General features: G+C 39.8%; 2 protein-coding genes across 2 annotated transcripts; one reads left to right on the plus strand and one right to left on the minus strand.

Moving 5' to 3' along the window:
- Positions 1–3,559: 3,559 nt before the first annotated feature.
- Positions 3,560–7,849, minus strand: spast (spastin). The gene is made up of 16 exons (XM_086045943.1): positions 7,461–7,849; positions 7,295–7,378; positions 7,141–7,224; positions 6,716–6,894; positions 6,533–6,645; positions 6,366–6,459; positions 6,215–6,289; positions 5,995–6,066; positions 5,822–5,897; positions 5,646–5,737; positions 5,452–5,531; positions 5,324–5,366; positions 5,169–5,248; positions 5,011–5,081; positions 4,399–4,439; positions 3,560–4,316 (listed from the first exon to the last, which is right to left on the minus strand). Exons 1-16 carry the CDS (start codon positions 7,576–7,578, stop codon positions 4,191–4,193), a joined length of 1,428 nt encoding a protein of 475 aa, XP_085902069.1. The 5' UTR covers positions 7,579–7,849; the 3' UTR covers positions 3,560–4,190.
- Positions 7,850–9,443: 1,594 nt separating this feature from the next.
- Positions 9,444–20,231, plus strand: memo1 (mediator of cell motility 1). Its single transcript, XM_086045767.1, has 9 exons — positions 9,444–9,902; positions 11,874–11,955; positions 12,044–12,112; positions 14,284–14,396; positions 14,592–14,703; positions 14,910–15,052; positions 15,153–15,229; positions 15,402–15,506; positions 17,691–20,231. The coding sequence occupies exons 1-9, from the start codon at positions 9,842–9,844 to the stop codon at positions 17,820–17,822; spliced, it is 894 nt and encodes a 297-aa protein (XP_085901893.1). The 5' UTR covers positions 9,444–9,841; the 3' UTR covers positions 17,823–20,231.
- The last annotated feature ends 244 nt before the right edge of the window (positions 20,232–20,475 follow it).

Raw genomic sequence — 20,475 nt, forward strand, 5'->3', positions numbered from 1 at the left:
TTGGTTTTGAAAGGCAGTTTCTCAAGGGAATATGTAATGATCATGTACATGTAGCAGTCATTTCTGTGAAATCAAAACAGAAGTAATTACATCACAAATGGGTCGTGTTTAAAGGCGCTCAGATTTAACTCTTTAAGACAAGTGTGAATTGGACTGCTCATATGTGTATATCTGGATACAAACACTCATTTTTTCCACTCTCACGCACCCACAAATATGAGCATACCATAAATAAACACAGTAAGAAAAATAAATGTGCTCATAAAAGACAGATGTTGCCATTGGATATGTGATTAGGCTTGGCCTCCAGGCTCCCATGAGACAGAACGATAACAGTCCCAAGGTAAATGAACGGACATATTAGGTGTGCAAGACTGCTGGAACAGTAGCAGCCAGTAGTGGAAAGGGGATACAAGTCAGTCCTGAAGGCCCTTCACTGTGCTTAGCCTCAATCACATCTTTAAACTCATGGTGATAAAACTGCCCCGGAATGAAATCTCTCTTGGCCATGTATGTATAGTGAAACATTTCTTGCCTGTCTACTAATAATCCACTGTACCAGATTATCGACACTTAAAGGGGAATTGAGCTCAAACATATTTTTTTTCAAGAATATGTTCTATACAAGCCCACTAGTTGAAACAAGTCATTCTGATAAATATTGCGTTTGTGGAATAAGAGTTACTCCACCCATTTTTAGGGGTGGCCATTTTGTCACTTTTGCAGACTAAAAAATGACATCACAACTGCTCAGGGCTCAGGTAACGACCAATCACGGCTGATCTGTTTTCTGAAGCTGAGCTGCGATTGGTTGTTGCCTGAGCCATTAGCAGTTGTGATGTCATTTTCAGTCGACAGAAGTGAGAAAATGGCCGCCCCGTGAGATGGCTCAAAAGGAGTGGATTTTGTTGCTAAACTCATATTCAACAAACGCGATATTAATCAGAATGCCGTGTTTCAACTCGTGGACCTTCCGGGAACATATTCTTGAAAAAAATATGTTTGGGTTCATTTCTACTTTAATGCCACAGTTGATGCTGGTCGACTTCCATCCATCCATTTATTTTCTTGGTCATCGGCCAATTGCATGGCACATACAGACAAACAACCATTCACACGAAAAGTCACACTGATGGACAATTTAATGTCTTCAAATACCCTAACATGCATGTTTGTGGAATGCATATAACATGTAAATCTGGCGGGCTTGAGCCGAGATTTGAACACCACAATGCTTGATCGACTACAAATTTGCTATAATAATAATTTAAAAAAATTGTAATTGACCTGAGTGGTTCCAATGTCAAACCGTTGACATCATAAACCCTTAAACTAAGGCAATGTTTAAAGCAAGGTTTGAACATTCTACTGGTGTACAAATACAAAATACTCTTAGTTAACCACTGTTGATACCACTATATACTCAACTATGCTCAAAGAGAGGATGCAAGTCTTGTATACTTGCATCATATTATATATTATTGTCAACCTAATTGTGAGCAGCCTTGACAGAGATGTTTGTAAAGAATGACCAACTAGTTTCTGAAAGCGCTGCATAAATAAAGATGAGTTGAGTGGAGTTGCGCAACTTTGCTTTCTTACTTTACTGTGAGGAAATGTGCAGATTACCTTCTTTTATTTTTACAAGTTGTACCGTGCAGCCAGAACAACAATGCATGTTCCCCTTTTCCACTTAATTCAAGCATCCAATTAATCACAAATACCTAAAGAAAGAAGTTAAATACACTTGTGGAGCTCATATATTTCCCACTGAGCTGAAGTCCCACAAATATTTCCGGCATCTTTTCTAACATCAAGAATGATGATTGTTTGACCTTCACGTTTTTGTGTAACTTCAAGGTCTTATTTTTTTCCATTGTAATTAATGCCTCCACAAATAAATAATCCCTGCGTGTGAAGTGGTGCACGTGCAACACATTTCAACAAAACCCTCCCAGCCACATATCATACTTAAGGAGCCACTTGAAGAAACACTCCCAGACTGTTTGTTCAAGCAGAGAGGGGTTCTTGCTGTGTTGACTATTATTCTACTGTCTACAGGGTGGGCTCTTTCACTCGGTGGTATCAAGTGATCACCTATTCTGTTTTCTCTCAAGTGGATGTTGTGGTCAAAGCATCAATGAACCACTGTGGAGGTGGAAACATCTGACACGCAACTATGAAGGGAGGCTGTCAGTCATCACGCAGGCGTACGGACAAATGTATAGGGACACCTGGAAGAGATTAGAGAATAAGACAATATAGTTTAATATATGTAAAATATATTATACAGTATATACATCGATGATAGAATGAAATATGGTGTTGGTCAAGCTATGTGTATCTACAGTATAACAGCCGTCACTACTTAGAAGACATTAAGCAAGATGTTGGAGTGTTTCTGTAGGAATTGTACACATGTGGACAAAATTGTTGGCACCCCACTGCTAGTGAAAGAAAAATCCACAGTGGTCACAAAAATAAATTGAGTATGACAAAAGTAATAATCAAGCATTGAAAATCTGACATTTCTTTTGAATTGTGGTTCTACAGATTTTTTTTCTTTTTTTTTAAACACACTCATGATAAAATGTGTGCAGTCATTGAATTATCTTGGAAAGATAAAATAGAATTTCTAGCTGTAAACTTAACCATCCATTTCTATACCATCCATTTGTGTACATGTAGACAACCATGCACATGTACACAATTACTGATGAGGAAATCAACCCACGCCGCGTGCATGTGGTCAAATCAGGCAATCAAACCACTACACCATCAATGCATGCACTAACTTTTTAAGAACGAAAACCTACCAGTTTACTACAAGCATCATCTGTCAGGTCAAACGGACTTCAGATTATTCATGCATCAATTCTTTACAGGAATGTTTGGGGTCACAAGCTAGAGCTCCACCTGTACATCCGCCTGTTGTTTATAGAGACGTGGTGGAAAACATCATGAGCATCTTGTCTGTCTTAAAGGGAAGATGGTTTGCTTTGTAGGATGCTCTCAGTTAAGAGAAAACACAAAAAAAGTGATGAAAGAAGCTCTTCAGTCATGACATGTTTTAAAATTAAAAAGAAATAAAAATAAAAAAAACGTCCAGAGTGTATTCATGCATTCATCTGAGAGGACAACGTTATGGCGCTAAATCAATAAGTGTAAATAAAGGTTTGCATTTTGCACAGTGAGTAAACATCCACAAAGATGATGCAGCTGCTGTACCACATGAACCACAGGTAACACCACGGCTTGACCACAGGAAGGCCTGTGGGAATAACGTCACATTTGGTTGAAGTTTTAAGAGGGTACAAGTAGCACTAAAATAAAGCTCTCTGACCACACGCATTTACTACATCCCAGTAAACTATTCCACAACAGTTAACGAGCAAACGAGCAGATTCATGTGCAAACTGGTTGTTAGCTTTTTGTCTGGTCATGAGGTCTCGACCAGAGGTGCATAACTTCACTTATCACCACTGTGATCAGTTCTTCACAAATATTCACACATACATGTATGTGCATGAACACACACGACACACACTTGACACTTCAATGTGATGGCCAACATTTCAGAAGTGGAGCTTTATTTTCAATTTCACAGCATTCCACTCATCCGTGGCTACTTGTAAAATGGGTTGATTCCAGATGCAGCAAGACCACAGAGAAGAGTTGTCGAGGAGCTCCAAACAAATCTACAGTAACCTCAGTACAATACCGAAGCTCTTGATTCAAGCAGTAATGCAATCATTGAAATGTTAATACTAAAATGTGTGACATGACTGGAGACATTTTTTCCAATTATTCTACTTTTGCATAAGTCGAGAGCGCTTATTGAGCCGTAAGTGAAACAACTATGCTGGTACTGTCCTGTAAATGAGCTATTCCGAGCATTACATCAGTGTGCTGCCCTCTGGTGGCAGGGATAAAAACGGGAATTTTCAAGACATTCTTGAGAATAAATACAATGCAATAGTACTGTGGCGTGTATTAATGAAATAAGAACATATTGAAAGTCATAGAAAATTGCATCAAATTTTCACTGTAAAACAGGAAATGCAAACAGTGCTTCAAGTCAAATAATTATACAACTAAAGGTTTGCCAAAAGATCTCAGTTGTTAGTATTGTCTTGTATACATATATATATAAAAAAAAAGTTTTATTTTGATATACAAATGAATTCAATTCAAAATGCAGTTGTGTCACCGAAGTCCTTGTTCCATTGGTTGTACATATGGAGCGTTCCTGGGTTAACGCTGGGCTTGATGCGCTTCAGGGAATCCTCAAAGTCTTTTATCTTTATGTTGCGCATCTGTGAATGAGCGGAGGACATTTTGGGAGGTTAACCTCCAAACTAATAAGTACAAGGAACATCTTTGAATGCATGAACCAACCTGACTAGCAGCCATGTGCCGAACTTGGTCTAGTCCCAATTCTGTGTGAGAAGATTTTCCACATTAAATAACGTAGATTAATAACTATGATAATATAAATGGATTCAGGACATTAAAAGTAAACAATCATCATTTGCAAACAAATTTACCTATATGTGATCTAAAAGAGTACATCAATTTGTTTCTCATATAAGCATTTGGTTCAATTATACCCACTCGCGGTGGTTTGGGAGATTACATCACACACATTCCTAATTCAGTCTGAATTTGTGTTGACAATGACTGAACATTTCATACATGTATTCTTATCTCAAGTAATCTGTTCACCAGGAGAATGTTGCTGTTTTTGAGCTGACCACTGTCTTGGTACCTACCTGTTTCTATGACACAATCTGTGTGTTACCTTTGTGATTTAACATTATAAAAACATAGAGGTGGGTAGATGTGATAACATTATGGCATGAATTACCATCTGGATAATACTGCAGGTAGGAATTATTTCCCATTGTGTATAATTTACCAACACACTCAGTTGTCAGACTAATACAAGATTCAGGAATGATTTTAGCTATGGGAAAAGATGCGATCATTTATTGGTTTGAAGTTACTTACCTCTAATTGGCCCAAGTGCAGCATCTTTAGCCAGGGCTGTCAGATCACTTCCGGAATATCCTGCAGTTGCTCTATCAAAACAGAAAGGGTGGCACATTTATCATAAAATTGGGGAGTAAAGTTGTGAATATGGATGTGCAAACCATAAAAAAACTCACTTTGCAAGCCAGCTCAACTCATTTTTGCTCAGTGGACTCCCATGCTTTGCTAAAAGATGTTGCATAAGTGTGGCTCTTGTCTGAGAAAATATAATGTCAACAATTAAAGGTTCATTCAAAAAAAAGAACAGATTTTTGGTAGGTACAGCAAATACCTTCTCATCAGGCAATGCTACATAGACTCTTTTGGCAAAGCGCCTGGAGGTTAAATCAGAGAACACTTTGATGATCTGAACAAAAACAACAGCAATGTGACTTGTGCAGAACAAAAAGTAAATGGTACCTTAAAACTGCTTCATCTAGCTCCTGAGGTCTGTTGGTGGCTCCCATGACAAGCACCCTGTCATCTCCTCCAGATTGCACCTGACCCAAAAAAACACACCAAAGTGACAATAAGGAAGCAAAGACTGTGACACAAGCACAGTGTGTCCGTTATTAAATCTTAAATGTCCTTAAAAGACACTCCACATTTCTTACCCCATCAAATTCAATGAGGAACTCTGTTTTTAAACGGCGCGAGAACTCCTGTTCTCCCTCCCGCCGTTCACAGAGCAAACTGTCAACTTCATCTAAACACGGATGCAAAAACAGAATATGGCTGTTGAAATATAAAGGGGTCCAAATTGAGTGTAAAGTTGCATTCCAACACAAACCAATAAAGATGACAGAAGGCTGCAATTCCCTCGCAGCTGCAAACAATGCTCGGACAAGCTTCTCACTTTCTCCCACCTGGAAAGATGTCACAGTGGAACATTTCACAGTTAATATACTGCAGAGAAAAATGTACAAATTACTATGATCACTTGAGCAAATTGACTTTATTTACAAATTTAGACGTCAAACTGGCTGCACTCATGTTGAAGAATGTGCTGTTTGACTCTGCTGCAACTGCTTTGGCCTGGTAAAAAGCAAAAAAGCAAAAGCTGTGATTCATCTATCCATTATCTGAGCCGCACAAATGTGTGTTTTAGGGTCATGAAACCAAGCACATCCATGCTACCTTGCATGGAAAAAAAATTGAGATTGATATGAAATCATTCACTCACCAGCAAGGTTTTCCCATTTCCTGGTGGGCCAAATAAGAGCAAACCTCGAGCTGGAGCTCTCAAGCCAGTGAAGAGCTACACAGGGCAAGATTGACAAATTATGAAATGTGTCGCATATTACGGTGATCATGACACATCTTTAGACATTCACCTCCGGTCTTAAGGCAGGAAGAATGACAATCTCCTGGAGTGCTTGTTTGGCCAGATCCAGGCCCGCAATATCATTAAATGTTACAGATGCCCCGCTAAAATGAACACATGTGAAATATGGAATTACTTCATAGAATCTTTCCTGAAAAGTGCATTATTTCAACTTACGTGTCTACAATTTCATTCAGGATCATATTTGCCAGTTTGCTGTCCACATTCTTGAAATTTTTCAGCTCCCTCTTCTGGGGCTGTTTTGAAGGTCTGCCCACTTGTGGTGTTACCTTAGCCACAGCAAAAAAAAACATTTCATCCTCCATAATAATAAGGCACATGATTATGAAGGTTGTTTACCTTTAAATCAGGGGTTCTATAAGGTGGTCTTCCTGCTGTGGAGGGTCTGGTGTTTTTGGACACCCCTCGGACCGCAGGCTGACTTTTAGGAGGGTGTTTTGTTTGTTTCTGAGCATTATCTGAAGCATTATCTGAAGCATTCTGGGGTTGAATCCTGCCTTTTGAAGCCAATGTGGCCTCTGTTCAAACAGCAACAGTACTGATCAACATTTTTTTTGTCAGGCAAACAGAAGATAAAGCGTGCAGCATAAATGATAACCCAACAGAGTTGTTAGGAAACCATTTACTGGTGTCTAGTGAAAAGGGAGAACATGCAAACTCCAGGCAGAAAAGGCAGAGGGTGGAATTTGAATCAAAACCTCAGAACTGTAAGGCAAATGTGCCCGTAGAGAAATTATAAGGGAGAAAATCAGACAGTCTCCTACCTAAAAGAGCAAGTCTGTCTTTAGCCATGGTGAGGTTGGTGATCATTTTATCCTGAAGTCTCTTGGCCCGCTCATACTGCTCCCCTGTTGACAAACAGCTGAATTAGCATGAAAGCAAGCCAGTGCTGTACTGTCCTGATTGCTCGGCTCCTACCTTGGCCTGTGATCGTCACCGCGATGCCGCTTTCGAGCTCAACAATCCCCCTCTTGTACCATTGCAGAGCCTCCTCCTTTTCTCCTGCCACCACACAAGAGTTCTTACAAAGCTGTCATAGGATCGCACCAACTAAGCTAGTAACCCATGAGCACCGCAAACACACCTGTATCATCTTCGTCGATCCTCAGTGCTTTGGATATATACTCAAATGCTTGCTTATGATAGTTTTTAACCACCTCGCCGCTATCTCTGCCTTTACACGCGTTCGTTTTTACCGACATCACTGCCTTATTGCAATTCTACAGTTCAGACTTTAGCATATTATTTGGCACGATGCGGTGAAGTTGGACTAAACCATTATAACAAAGTCGGATTGATGCGACATGTGGTTTTTAAAATACAGCGGTATCAAAATATTTAAAATAGCTAATCTCGTCTGAAAACTATTCCGAAAATAAAACGGTATTCTTGTTTATCAGCGGGTTATGCCACAGTTTAGACGCTGTTTTCCAAAAGCGATCCCTAACTTCCGCTTTCGCATTCAAGCCCCGCCCTTCTTACTTCCCCCCAGCAGCAAACGTAGAGGTACTTCCTTGTATATTTTCAAAATAATAGGACCTTTTTGTTTATGTCGAGTCGGAAATACAATACAACACAATGAATTGACACTACGAAACACGAGTTTAATATGAACATTAATTGATTACAAAAAATGGGACAAATTGGTATACAATAATAATAATAATGATGATAATAATAATAATAATTATTATTATTATTATTTGTATTATTATTATTATATATTTTATTCATATCTACATAGGGACTGAAGGATAAAAAACACAGTTTTCTCAACTTAATACTCAAATTAAAAGTAATAATATAATTTAAGGTTATTTTGTCATGTCAGAGGTGAATTACAGAAATGCGATGTAGTTCTGTGCTACCTAGTAGAGCAATATGACAGAAACAACTTGGAATAAGAACGCCCTTAAATGAAATTTTCCCATTTAATTTATCATACCCATGGGCAGCACGGTGGGGAATGTAGAGTCCATTTCCATCTTTCCTTAACCTCTGTATCCACTGCTTGAACTATTTGCAAGTCTTGCTTCACCACATCCGCAAATCTCTGTGGTCTTCCTCTTTGTTTCATATACCACACGTGTACTCTGTCTTGCTGAGACTGACGATTCCTGGTGTCTCCATACATATTTCCATCTCTCCCCAATTTAATTGTATACTGAGCAATGACAATGAAAGATACTAATTCTAACTACAGTTTCTCGTCTTCTGTGCTCCCAATGCTCGACACAGATCACAATGTCATCCTGAAACATTGCAGCCTGTTGAGACTGATGTGCTGTCTGACTTCATCTGTCAATCTGACCATCACCATAGCAAACAAGGGACGGCAGTCCCACTGCTGCTTTGAAGTCTTCTGACACTCCTGCAGACTACAACACAGGATAATCACATCACAGCATACTAGACCATTCCCTCCATATTATGAAAATGTGCCACCTAGTTCTGTGAAAGCTTCTCAATCTTGTTGGATGCTCGGTAAATGATCCTCATTCCTGTTTTCTATAGATGTTGTCCTCAGTAGGGTTGCAGCTGAGCTAGAATCCATCCTATCTGATTTTGAGCAAGAGGCCGGGTGCACCCTGGACTGGTCGCCAGCCAATCGAAGAACATAACAACAACAACAAAGGAAATATTCACACACTCCACAGTCCACACTCATACATTTGACCAATATAATCCCTAATGAACCAGAAAAAAAAGGTTTGGTGTGGGATGAAGCCGGAGCACCCAGAGAAAATACATGCAACCACAAGGAGAACGTGCACAGTCCAACTTTAATTGAGAAATGGTCGGGCTTGGCTCAGCACAAATTCATAATATGCGTTTTGACACACGACAACATTAACGTGTTCTTGTTTATAAATAAATAAACAAATAAATAAATAAATAAATAAATAAATAAATAAATAAATACATTTTAAATAAATAATTTTGAATAAATAAACACGGGTTTCGCAGCATCTACGTCATGGCCGAGGCTCCGCCTGTTTCCTCCACGAGCGCTTTAATTTTTATTTTTTTCATGTTAGCCAACCAATCACAGTTGTTGAAAGTCATCACACAGACCACTTCGGCGACGCCCCTTCGCTGACTTGCTAATCAATCAAAACAACATTTTCCTCATTTTTGGACCGTGACAGCTATCTAAAAGTCAAGTGTTCTTTCTGATTGCATCCGCTGTGTTGTTTTTGTACTTTGTAGTTTGAGCTGCTTGACTGAACGTAGGTTCCCACTGTATTGCCTCGCGACTAACCGGCCAACAACGAGCAGCTGACGGAACACTTTAGCCTGCAAGCCGACTGTTTCCCCAGTCCCAACTGTTCTTTGTCTCTTCTCTCCGAACAAGTTAGCCACAGCCACAAATTCCCAGACGTGTTTGCTGACACTGGCTTACAATCCGATTTTAACCGACTGACAAGATTTAACTACACCAAAATAGGCGGCTTTGGAACCAAGATGTCCAACCGAGTGGTGTGCAGAGAAGCAAGTCACGCCGGGAGCTGGTACTCTGCTTCGGGTAATTGTCAACACAGCACCGGCCGTGTTAGCACACCGTGTGATAGCTGCCTTTTGTCTTTTCACCTGTAGTGTATGTTTTGGCTTAGTTAGCATTTTGTTTTGTTTCGGCGTTAATATCCAGTGACAGCAACCCCAAAATCGTTTCAGGAGCTTTAGACAACGCGTGCTAACGTTTGGTTTGCATTTCAGCTGATGGAGATAATAATGCTAACAGTTAGCAATCGCTTGTCTTGCTGCTCGCACATTGCTGTCATTCTGTAATTTCTGCTATTTACTCGCGTTCGTGTTTAACAAGAAACATGTATACAGTTCAACATTTTCCAACAATCAAAGAAAAAAGGCCAGTGTGACAGATCTTGCATAGCCTAGCTAGATAAAACACCACGCCAGCAACTCCTGATGCTATGAAGATGCATATCAGTCTTGTGGCCTCTTTTGGCTGTGTGACCCTGGAATGCTTTAGTTATGCCGTTTATGTCGTGCTGAGCGACAAACAACTAGGTAGGGCAACAGCTTCGAACATCAACGTTCACCCCTTCCCCCAGTTTCAGCAGCCAGTCGTTTGCCTGTTATCCCTTTAAGCCTCTCTGTCTGCATTGTAATGATAGCTAGTCTGTTTGCCCTATATGTCGTGTCCAGTGCTCGATAAGAATACCTGCATCATTACCGTACCCAGAATGAATGCATCTTAGGCACATCTGTTAAAATTAATTTTAAAAAAAACCCCCAAAAACCTTTAACGCAAGTTTTTCAGATTCAGCTACATGAGATGGTTAAATATTAGAAAGGCCTCCCAGTCTCTTGCAGTGCAGTTACATACCAATACAAAATATAACCACTATTGGTGTGCATCTTTCCAGTAAAGACGATTTGAAACGTGTCTTGATACAAGACAAGGCGTACAATACGAGGAAAGGATGGTATACCTGTATTTTCAAGTGGAACTATTTAATTACGTGTGATTTTGATCCAGTATAGTGCGGCAGTAGCCTTTGGCAGTTTGTTAATATGTAAAATCATGTAAAAGCTCTCCAAAGCCCAAAATATTCAAGTTAATTTAATTTAAAAAGCCAACAAATCATCACCATTAGACAGATTTATACCAATTTATACCTGCTATGCATCTCGCATGAAAGACGATTCAACACCAATCTCAATACACGGGGTGTGATAAGATTCAAGAGTGATACATGTTGAAATATAATGATTCACTTCGGTTAAATCAAAACTGATTTTCCGATCCAAATCGGGTTTGGTTAAACCCAAAATAACAACAATAAGAAACATTTTAGATTATTATTACTTTGACACCTTCAAAAGCTGAGCGTTTTAAAGCCGTTTCTCAAAGTAGCCTTAGAATACGATCTCATTAGCTTGCAGCACGATGCACCCGTTGTCAGCACGTCTGCTTTGCAGTTTTATTGTTCTGGGTTTGAGTTAGGGCTCTGGCCAATTTGTGTAGAGTTAGCATGTCATATTCTCTTGCGTGGGTTTTTTACCCGGTACTCTGACTTCCTCCGACATTCCAAAAACATGCATGATGTAAATGTGAGTGTGATTGTCTATACGTGCCCTGTGATTGACTGGCCACCAGTCCAGGTTGTACCCCACCTTTCTACAAAAGTCAGCTGCAATATGCTCCAGCTCACCCACAACCCTAATGTGGACAAGCGATATAGAAAATGGATGGATAGATTGTGAAGGTACAATATATCATATTTATCTCATCTTGCATTTGATTGGCCTTTGTACTGCATTAGCCAACAATAATACAGGAGGTAAAAAACATAGCAGAAACATCTTGAGTTTGACCTTAATCCTTTATGAACAAAGGTCCAAGATTTCTATTGAAAGGGATGATTGAATGGATGCATACAATATAGTAGCAATTTGAAAGTATTCTGAGTATTCTTAAAATAATGTTATATAACATTTCTATTTGATTGGTCTTTTACTTTTCTCCTTTCAGGAGCCCAGCTGAATGCACAACTAGAAGGCTGGCTGTCCCAAGCGCAGTCCTCAATCAAACCCGCCAGAGCCATCATAGCTCCGTAATCACATTGAAAAACTGAAGAGAAATGTTACTTGGGCACATCTCAAGACATCTCATTTGTGTGTTGCATTTTTGTTTGTTTGCAGGCATGCAGGGTATACCTACTGTGGTGCTTGTGCCGCGCATGCCTACAAGCAGGTTGACCCTTCTGTTACGTAAGTCTCATACTTCATTGAATATGACGAGTCTTTGATTGAAAAGTACAGTGCAACCGCTTAGGTCAAATGCTGGTCCGGGTGCTGGTTGAGCTAAGCAGCACAGTGCTGTAGTGGGTACTAGTGCGTCTGCTGTGTAGTTCTGAAGTTCAGGATTCAAATTGGAGCTCTTGTCGTCTTGTGTGAAGTTTGAATTCGAGGGTGACACGAGAGTGGGTTTTCACTCCCGTCCCATTTCGCTCCTACTGAAAAAAAATCCCATCCTGCCCCAGTCTTGGATCATCGTTAAAAAAAAAAAAAGAAGAAAATCCTCTTCTTTACTGTCTCGGTGAAAACAACTCCCATCCCATCCTGGCGACCAGTCCACGGCATACCTGAGTCAGTTGGGATACAGCCCCCTCCAAAAGTATTGGAGCAATTAGGTCAATTCCTTTGTTTTTGATGTGTACTGAAGACATTTTGGTTTCAGATTAAAAAAAAGATTAATATGAGAAAAAGGTTCTGAATTAGATTTGTTAAACAACTCAGGACAGAGTACCTTTTGTTTGAACCCACCCACTTTTCAAGTGAGCAAAAGTATTGGGACACATGACTAATGAGTGTTTCTAGTTGCTCGGGTGTTGCCTTTTAGATTAATTGCTTAAACCTTAGCTAGTGCTTGTTTTTGGCTATGGGATTCACCGGTAAAAATGACATGAAGACCAGAGAGCTGTCTGTGAGAGAAAACCGAGCAACCTGAGCAACAGACATCAAACAGGTCGGTCAAGGTTGTCAACAGCAGATGATGATGGAAACATTGTGAGAGCTGTGAAGAAACACCCAAAGACAAATGTGTTGACGTCAGTGCAATCATCTACAGGACAGAAGTGAAAGTATCACAATCAACTGTTCGAGGAAGACTTTGAGATGAGAAATATATAGGCCACACCACAAGATATAAAACACTCGTCATCAGTAAAAATAATCAGAAGCTCAGGTTAGATTTTGCTAAGAAGTACATGAGCCACTAAAGTTTTTGGAACAAAGTTTTATAAACCATTGAGACCAAGTTTAACCACTACCAAAGTGATGAAAAGGCCAAAGTATGGAGAAAGAATGGATCTGCTTATGATGCAAAACACACAAGCTCATCTGTGAAGCATGGTGGAGGTATTGTCATGGCTTGAGCCTGCATGGCTGCTTCTGGAATGCGCTCATTAATCTTCATTGATGATGTAACTCATGATGGTCGCAGCAGAATGAATTCGGAAATCTACACAAACCATTTTGTTTGGCAATTTAGATAAAAACGCATCCAAAGTAATCGGAAGAAGCTTCAATACGTAAAAAGACAAATGAACCAAAACACACTGCTTACACAACAAAGGACAACATCACTGGCCAAGTCAATCACTGGACCTTAACCAAATAGAGCATTCATTTCACCTCCTGAAGCGGAGACTGAAGGCAGAAACCCCCAGAAAGAAACAAGAACTGAAACAGACTGCAGTGAAGGCCTGGAAAAGCATTTCAAATGAAGAATGCAACAGTCTGGTGAAGTCAGTGGTCACAGGCTGGATACAGTTATTGCAAAGTAAGCATTACGCCACCAAATATTCAATTAACACATCTAGATATGAATACCATAAAATCAAAGATGTACTTATGAACTTTTGTCTCATATTCGTCTTTTGATCTGAAACCCAAATGTCTTCAGGATGCAACAAAAACAAAGGAAATGACTTTGCCGTTCCAATACCTTTGAAGGGGGGGGGGGTGGTGACTGTAAGCTCCAGTTCTCGACCCCAATGAGGAGAAATGGTATAGAAAATAGATAAATGGTTGATCTGTTGTTATTTTTCCAAGAAAAGGTATTCAGGCAGTTTTTAAATAATATTAACATTATTAAGAGTCATACAAACGTGAATGCAAGTTAAACATTTTAGCCATATTAAAACATAAACAAAACACCATATTTGATGCTCGCTGAACATTGGACTTGCGACGTACGTGGAGACTCGTTCAGCATGCTGACCTGTTGTGTGAAGTCATACAAAGTTTTTAAAGTGTTCAAAGTTTTTTTTTTTTTTTTTTTCAACCCCATGACTTCTTTGCTGTTTGAATTATACAACCTATCAGAAACTTTGGAGGTTCTGGTACTGTGGAGTGACACGATGTCTGTTACCCTTCAGTCGTAGGGTGTTCATTCTGGGACCCTCTCACCATGTGCCCCTTTCCCGCTGTGCCCTATCATCAGCAGACGTCTATAGAACACCTCTGTATGACCTGAGAATCGACCAGAAGGGTATTCATTCTGAAATCTTTTTATGTGTGTGGAATGATTAGAACAGATCATTTTTGTAAATGTCTATTTTAGCTTTTTTGACTATCACAGAGATTTGACCCTTTCTTCAGTTCAGCACTTTTTGACGCCTCACCCCCCTACCAAAAAAAACCAAAAAACCCCAAACACTAATTATAATTAACTTGTCAATTCCAGTTTATACTGACCTCTGGAAAACGGGGTTGTTTGAGAGGATGAGCATGCAGACGGATGAAGACGAGCACAGTATTGAAATGCACTTGCCTTACACTGCTAAAGCCATGGAAAGGTAATTCTTTGTTTCATTACACAAGTATTAGGCTGGATTTAAACTACAAGGTTCAATGGACACAATTGTGATTTATTTGCACTAAAGTGGGAAAATTTGATTGTGCCCTGACAATATTAAGGGGGAAAAAAATCACATTGGTGCAATAATTCCTATACATCACTGCATCATGTGTGACTTCACTGACTGTTTCTAATTCTTGTCAGCCACAAAGATGAGTTCAGCATCGTCCCTGTGCTTGTGGGCGCTCTGAGCGAGTCCAAGGAGCAAGAGTACGGGAAGCTGCTCAGCAAGTACCTGGCAGACCCTTCCAACCTTTTCATTATCTCATCGGACTTCTGCCACTGGGGTCAGTTGTGATGAACACGAGTAGTGAGAATGACGCACACAGGTATGCGTTTGAGCTGACATAGCTTTTAAAAAGGGTTGACTTTATTCTTTTTTTGAAGGTCAGCGGTTCCGATACACGTACTACGATGAATCTCAAGGGGAAATCTACAGGTCAATTGAACATCTTGACAAAATGGTAACCAATGTCAGCTTTGTGTTATAAGCTGTGTTATAATTGTTTTTGAAATAAATATTTGTTCTCCAGAGTAGAATATATCTCATATAACGATCTAGTACAACAATGATCATGTTTACCGTTGGCTGAAGATCATCCAAGATCATTGTTTATTACCGGTTTCTTTTTAAAGGGAATGGGCATTATAGAACAGTTGGATCCCATGTCATTCACCAACTACTTGAAAAAGTACCACAATACCATCTGTGGGCGTCACCCGATTGGAGTGCTACTAAATGTGAGTATAGTATTACAAAATTGAACATTTATATTAGGCAATAATTGTATTTATTTTATTTTATTTTTATTCAGTTCCAATGCGTATTAGGTACTATTCCCAATTTTAGCAGTTGCACTGCTAGTATAACATAGCAGAGCCCCGAAGTTAATAGAATGGTAGTTTTTACCCACAAGATCTACCTTGAACACCTGACTGACTGTTCAGCATAATTTACTTCATTATACAATCATCTGCCATTCATTACAACTGTTGCACACCGTCAACTCTAAAGTGACATTGGTCATTTCAGTAACCTTACATCAATTAAATTCTAAAGATATGCTAGGGCAGCATAGGGAGTCACTGATAGTGTAGTGGTACACGCGCCCGAGTTGTGTGCGGGCAGCATGGGATCGATTCACGCTCAGTGATGGTGTCTGTGTGTGTGCCCTGCTAATAGGGTTGCGCCAGGAAGGGCACCCGGCGTAAAATGCTTTGCCAAATCAATGATGCGAATCGAGCGTGCACTTGATTCTTTTTGACTGGTTTTATTCCTATCTCACAGACCGATATTTCTTTGTAAGTATGGATACTTGTTCCTCTAAAACTCATGAAATCAAATGTGGGGTTCCTCAAGGTTCGATTTTAGGCCCCTTACTTTTTAATCTTTATATGCTTCCCCTCGGGGATGTCATCAGGGGACACGGCATCAGCTTTCACAGCTATGCTGATGACACGCAGCTGTATATTGCCGTGTCTCCTGATGACACAGGACCCATTGATACCCTTTTAAATTGCATTTTAGATATCAAGTCATGGATGGCAGATAATTTCCTACAGCTCAATGAGGACAAGACTGAGGTTTTAGTTATCGGTCCCGAAGGTCAGAGAGAGAAGCTTTTACCAAAACTACACATTTTTAATCCCTCACACTGTGTGAAGAACCTTGGCGTCATTTTTGACTCTGAGCTCAGTTTTATTCCTCATATTAAAAATGTAACCAAGATTGGTTTTTATCACCTTAAGAATATCGCCAGAGTCCGCCCGTTTCTCTCTCAGGCTAACACGGAAGTGCTGATGCATGCCTTTATTTCCTGTCGTTTAGATTACTGTAATGCCCTGCTCTCTGGCCTCCCGAAAAAGAGCATTTCACCACTGCAACTACTGCAGAATTCAGCCGCTCGGGTGCTGACGAGAACCAGAGGGCGGGAGCACATTACGCCAGTTTTGAAATTGCTGCATTGGCTCCCTGTGTGTTTCAGGATCGATTTTAAAGTACTTTTATTAGTTTATAAATGTGTTAATGGTCTTGGGCCATCTTATTTATCTGATTTGCTTTTATCATACCAGCCCTCGCGGATCCTGAGGTCCTCTGGCGCCGGCCTTTTATTTATTCCAAGGGTGAGGACCAAAATGCATGGCGAGGCTGCATTCAGCCATTTTGGTCCTCACCTTTGGAATAGCCTGCCAGAGGATGTCAGGTCTGCAGAGACTGTTGATATTTTTAAGAGGAAGCTCAAGACACACCTTTTTAGTTTGGCTTTCAACAACTTTTAAATAATTTATCTTTTCTTTTGATTGAAGATAATTCTATGTTTTGCTTTGAATGTTTTAAAGCACTTTGAGTTGCATTTTTATGTATGAAAAGTGCTATATAAATAAAATGTGATTGATTGATTGATTGATTGATTGATTCGCTGTGGCGACCCCTTAGGGGAAAAGCCGAAAGTATAACAACAACATGCTAGGGCAGCATTGCCTAGTGGTGAGCACGAAGGTTCGGTGCTCAGCTTTGATATTCCTGTGTGGAGTTTGCTTATAATTCCAGTGCTAGTGTTTTTTTCTCAGGGACTGCGATTTTCCTTCCACTTTCACAAAACATACATGTTAGGTAAAAAAATTGTTGGTCGAATTGTCCATAAGTGTGAATGATAATGTCAATAGATTGTCTATAGGTGCCCTGTGCTTGACTGCCGACCAGTCCAGTCCACCAAATGGTATGATAAAAAAATGGATGGATATTACAAGCAAATTGAAATGTATTATCATTACTACTTTTTGAAAGTAAAGCCATGTCATTATCGAGAGAGTTTTGTGAACGGTCAATTAACATCCAAGAAAACATGCCATGATGAGGCAATCTTTTGATACATGTTGGCGTACAAGTGATCAGTCAGCGTGGTGTGTTTTCATGTCTTTCAGGCTGTAGCTGAGCTGAGGAAGAGCGGTATAGACATGAACTTCAGTTTTCTGAACTACGCTCAGTCGAGTGAGTGCAGAAACTGGCAGGACAGCTCCGTGAGTTACGCTGCCGGGGCGCTCATCGTTCATTGAGGTCGACGATCGCAGGGGTCACTGCAGCATCGCAGCCCTGCCATTTATTATCTATTGCCATAACCTGACCTATACACGCTCCTTAAAAACCCCCCCCCCCCCAGCCCCAAACCAACGCCTTCTATTTGCAGGAAGGACCAAGCCACATCACCCTCCCAGCTCTCCTGTCTTTTTCCACCCTCCTCCCAGTTTGCTGTCAGTCTCAGACATTTTGGGTGGAATATTTTAGTTTAAAGTGTAACTTTGAAAAGATAGGTCGGTGGAAAGGTATAGAGGAGCTGTTAGGGTTGAACATAATTATGGTTTGAAGTTACGTGGGGATCTTATTCGGGCGCTTGCTCGGGCCGTAGTCGTTACATGTCCCTCTTTGACCTCATAATGGATTTTGAGTTGTGATAAGCAATCTCCGTTGGACACCATACACGGTGGTTTGTGCTCATGTAATCTTCCTCAAAGAAGGAATGAAAATAAATCTGCAGATCAACGTGGAATCGAAAATAGCAATTTGGAAGTTAAAGAAGTGTTTTGATGGCTGCGTCAAACAACATTTAGCTATGACATCATTTTCATAGATAATTACTCGACATAGTATGTTGTCGTTTCTAACAAAAGGGCTGCATTCAGTTGTGTTCACTAACCCCTTGCTTTACAAAGCAAAAGACAGTTAGAGCTCACATTACCAAAACATATTTTAATCACCTTTTTTTCTTTTAAATCGTATTTATCCCTTAGCTAGTTTTAGTAGTTGTAGTGGTATTTACTGAGTACTGTGTGGACTTGGACACAAGCAGTGTTGTCATAGATGCTTTTTAGTCATCAACATAATTTACCCAGTAAACATAAATAATATGTTGTAACTTTTCCCTCTTATACATAAAAAAAATCCTACAAGCATGCATTACCCAAAAGTAACCAAAACTGCAAATTGCCATTCCTGTCCTGTTGTGTAAAAGATGAGGGTTCCCCCCCGCTAAACCCCTTATTTATTGTAGGAACTTGTAGCACATCACCAGCATTTGTTTTAATGTTTTGACCTGAAATTTCCAATCTGGAATCATCATTGAATGTTTAGATGTGACTACAGAATAGGATTGAGGAATTAGGAATATTTAAATTTAATAAGGGTTAGTGTTTTTTTTTTCCTTTTTTTATCTGCACTAAGTATTATGGCTCTGTGCAGATAAATTTAGCCGGTCTGACCTTTACATCTGCTCAATGAAACGTGCTCCATAATGAGGGTGTTAATACATACAGAAACTGAATGCCAGCAGTTGATTAATTTTGATGGTAGCATCGACTAATTGCAATACATGTCAGGCAGCACGCGGTTTCCATCATCCCGCCATTGGAGGATTATTACTTTAGACGGGGACTTCTCTTTATGTTTCCACTCTAAATGCTTAACATAAATGAGTACTTGAACCTCCCTTTGAAAAGTAAGCTTTTTCACCACTTCTCAACAAACACAAAAACAAATTCCCGAATTTGATGAGGATTAGTCAACTGTGGTTAAATTCTTGTGAAATGGACATTTTTTTCGGATCCACTGTAATTTGGTGTGAAACACATTTTGAAAACATTGTTGGGGGCTAAAAACATGTTTGCGTGGGCATAATGACAAGTCACGTTTGTAATCGATGACCCACATTTTGGGGAGCATTTTGTAGTATAGTAGAAAATAGCAGTTCCAAAAGGAACCTCAAGGTGTTCTGACAATTTTGTTGGGCTGTACTCATTTATGTCAAGCACCATAGGTGATTCAGTCCTCATGACCTTTGTTGTCCTCAACACCGTAAGAGTTGAGAGAAAAATACTATAAAGGGTTATTAAACTATGTGGGCACAGACTGAAAGTTGAATCACCAGTCACGTGGCCTGCTGTTGAAACCAGTAAAGCATGACACACTGTGTTAGTGCCTTTTTATCAATGTTGCACAAACACATTTAAAGTATATTCTCGCAAATAGTCTTATTTAGAAAGTGTAATACTCAACGGTTTTTCGCCATGTGTCCCGCCCCAACCCGGCCCTCCCTTACCTGGTACCCACAAAAGACACCTCCAGCCTGCAGTGTGTGTGACATCCACCCCCCATCTCAAGTGGCACCAACTGTTTTCGCATCAGGCAGTGGTGGTCGTTTTTTCCCCCCCCACCTCGCCTACCTAATTCCTGTAGTGAGATGAATTCTGAGACTCAGCACTGTTCTTTTGCTTTTTATTGATCTTTGTATTTTAGATTTTTTTTTTTCTTGCTGAGAACACGGCAACTTACACACATCATTTTCCGAAAATATACTACTCCCTAAAAGGAGTTTTTTGATCTCAGGTTCCACTGGCAAAGCATTGCAAGAGATTCTTCACATGAGGCAAAGGATTTATGTTACAAATCAAGTAAAATGTACTGAAAAGCAAGTCCGTTGTCTTGTGTTTCCTTATATTCCACTTATTACCGCAAATGATGTGTCATTGGGTGTCATTAATTATAATTAGCAACATGGGCATTATTGACCACATTTTATGATACTGTAAGAATTTTATCCAACAGTTTCCTAATCATTATAATGTTACACCTGCTTGTAAAAAATACAGTGAATTGTTTAGGCCAGGACACCACTTGTTTGTGTGTTACACTTTAAAGCTGTATACGCCGATTATA

The sequence above is a fragment of the Filicampus tigris genome, chromosome 11 (assembly GCF_054856515.1).
Source record: "Filicampus tigris isolate MCC_2025a chromosome 11, RoL_Ftig_1.0, whole genome shotgun sequence".
NCBI classification, from domain to species: Eukaryota; Metazoa; Chordata; class Actinopteri; order Syngnathiformes; family Syngnathidae; genus Filicampus; species Filicampus tigris.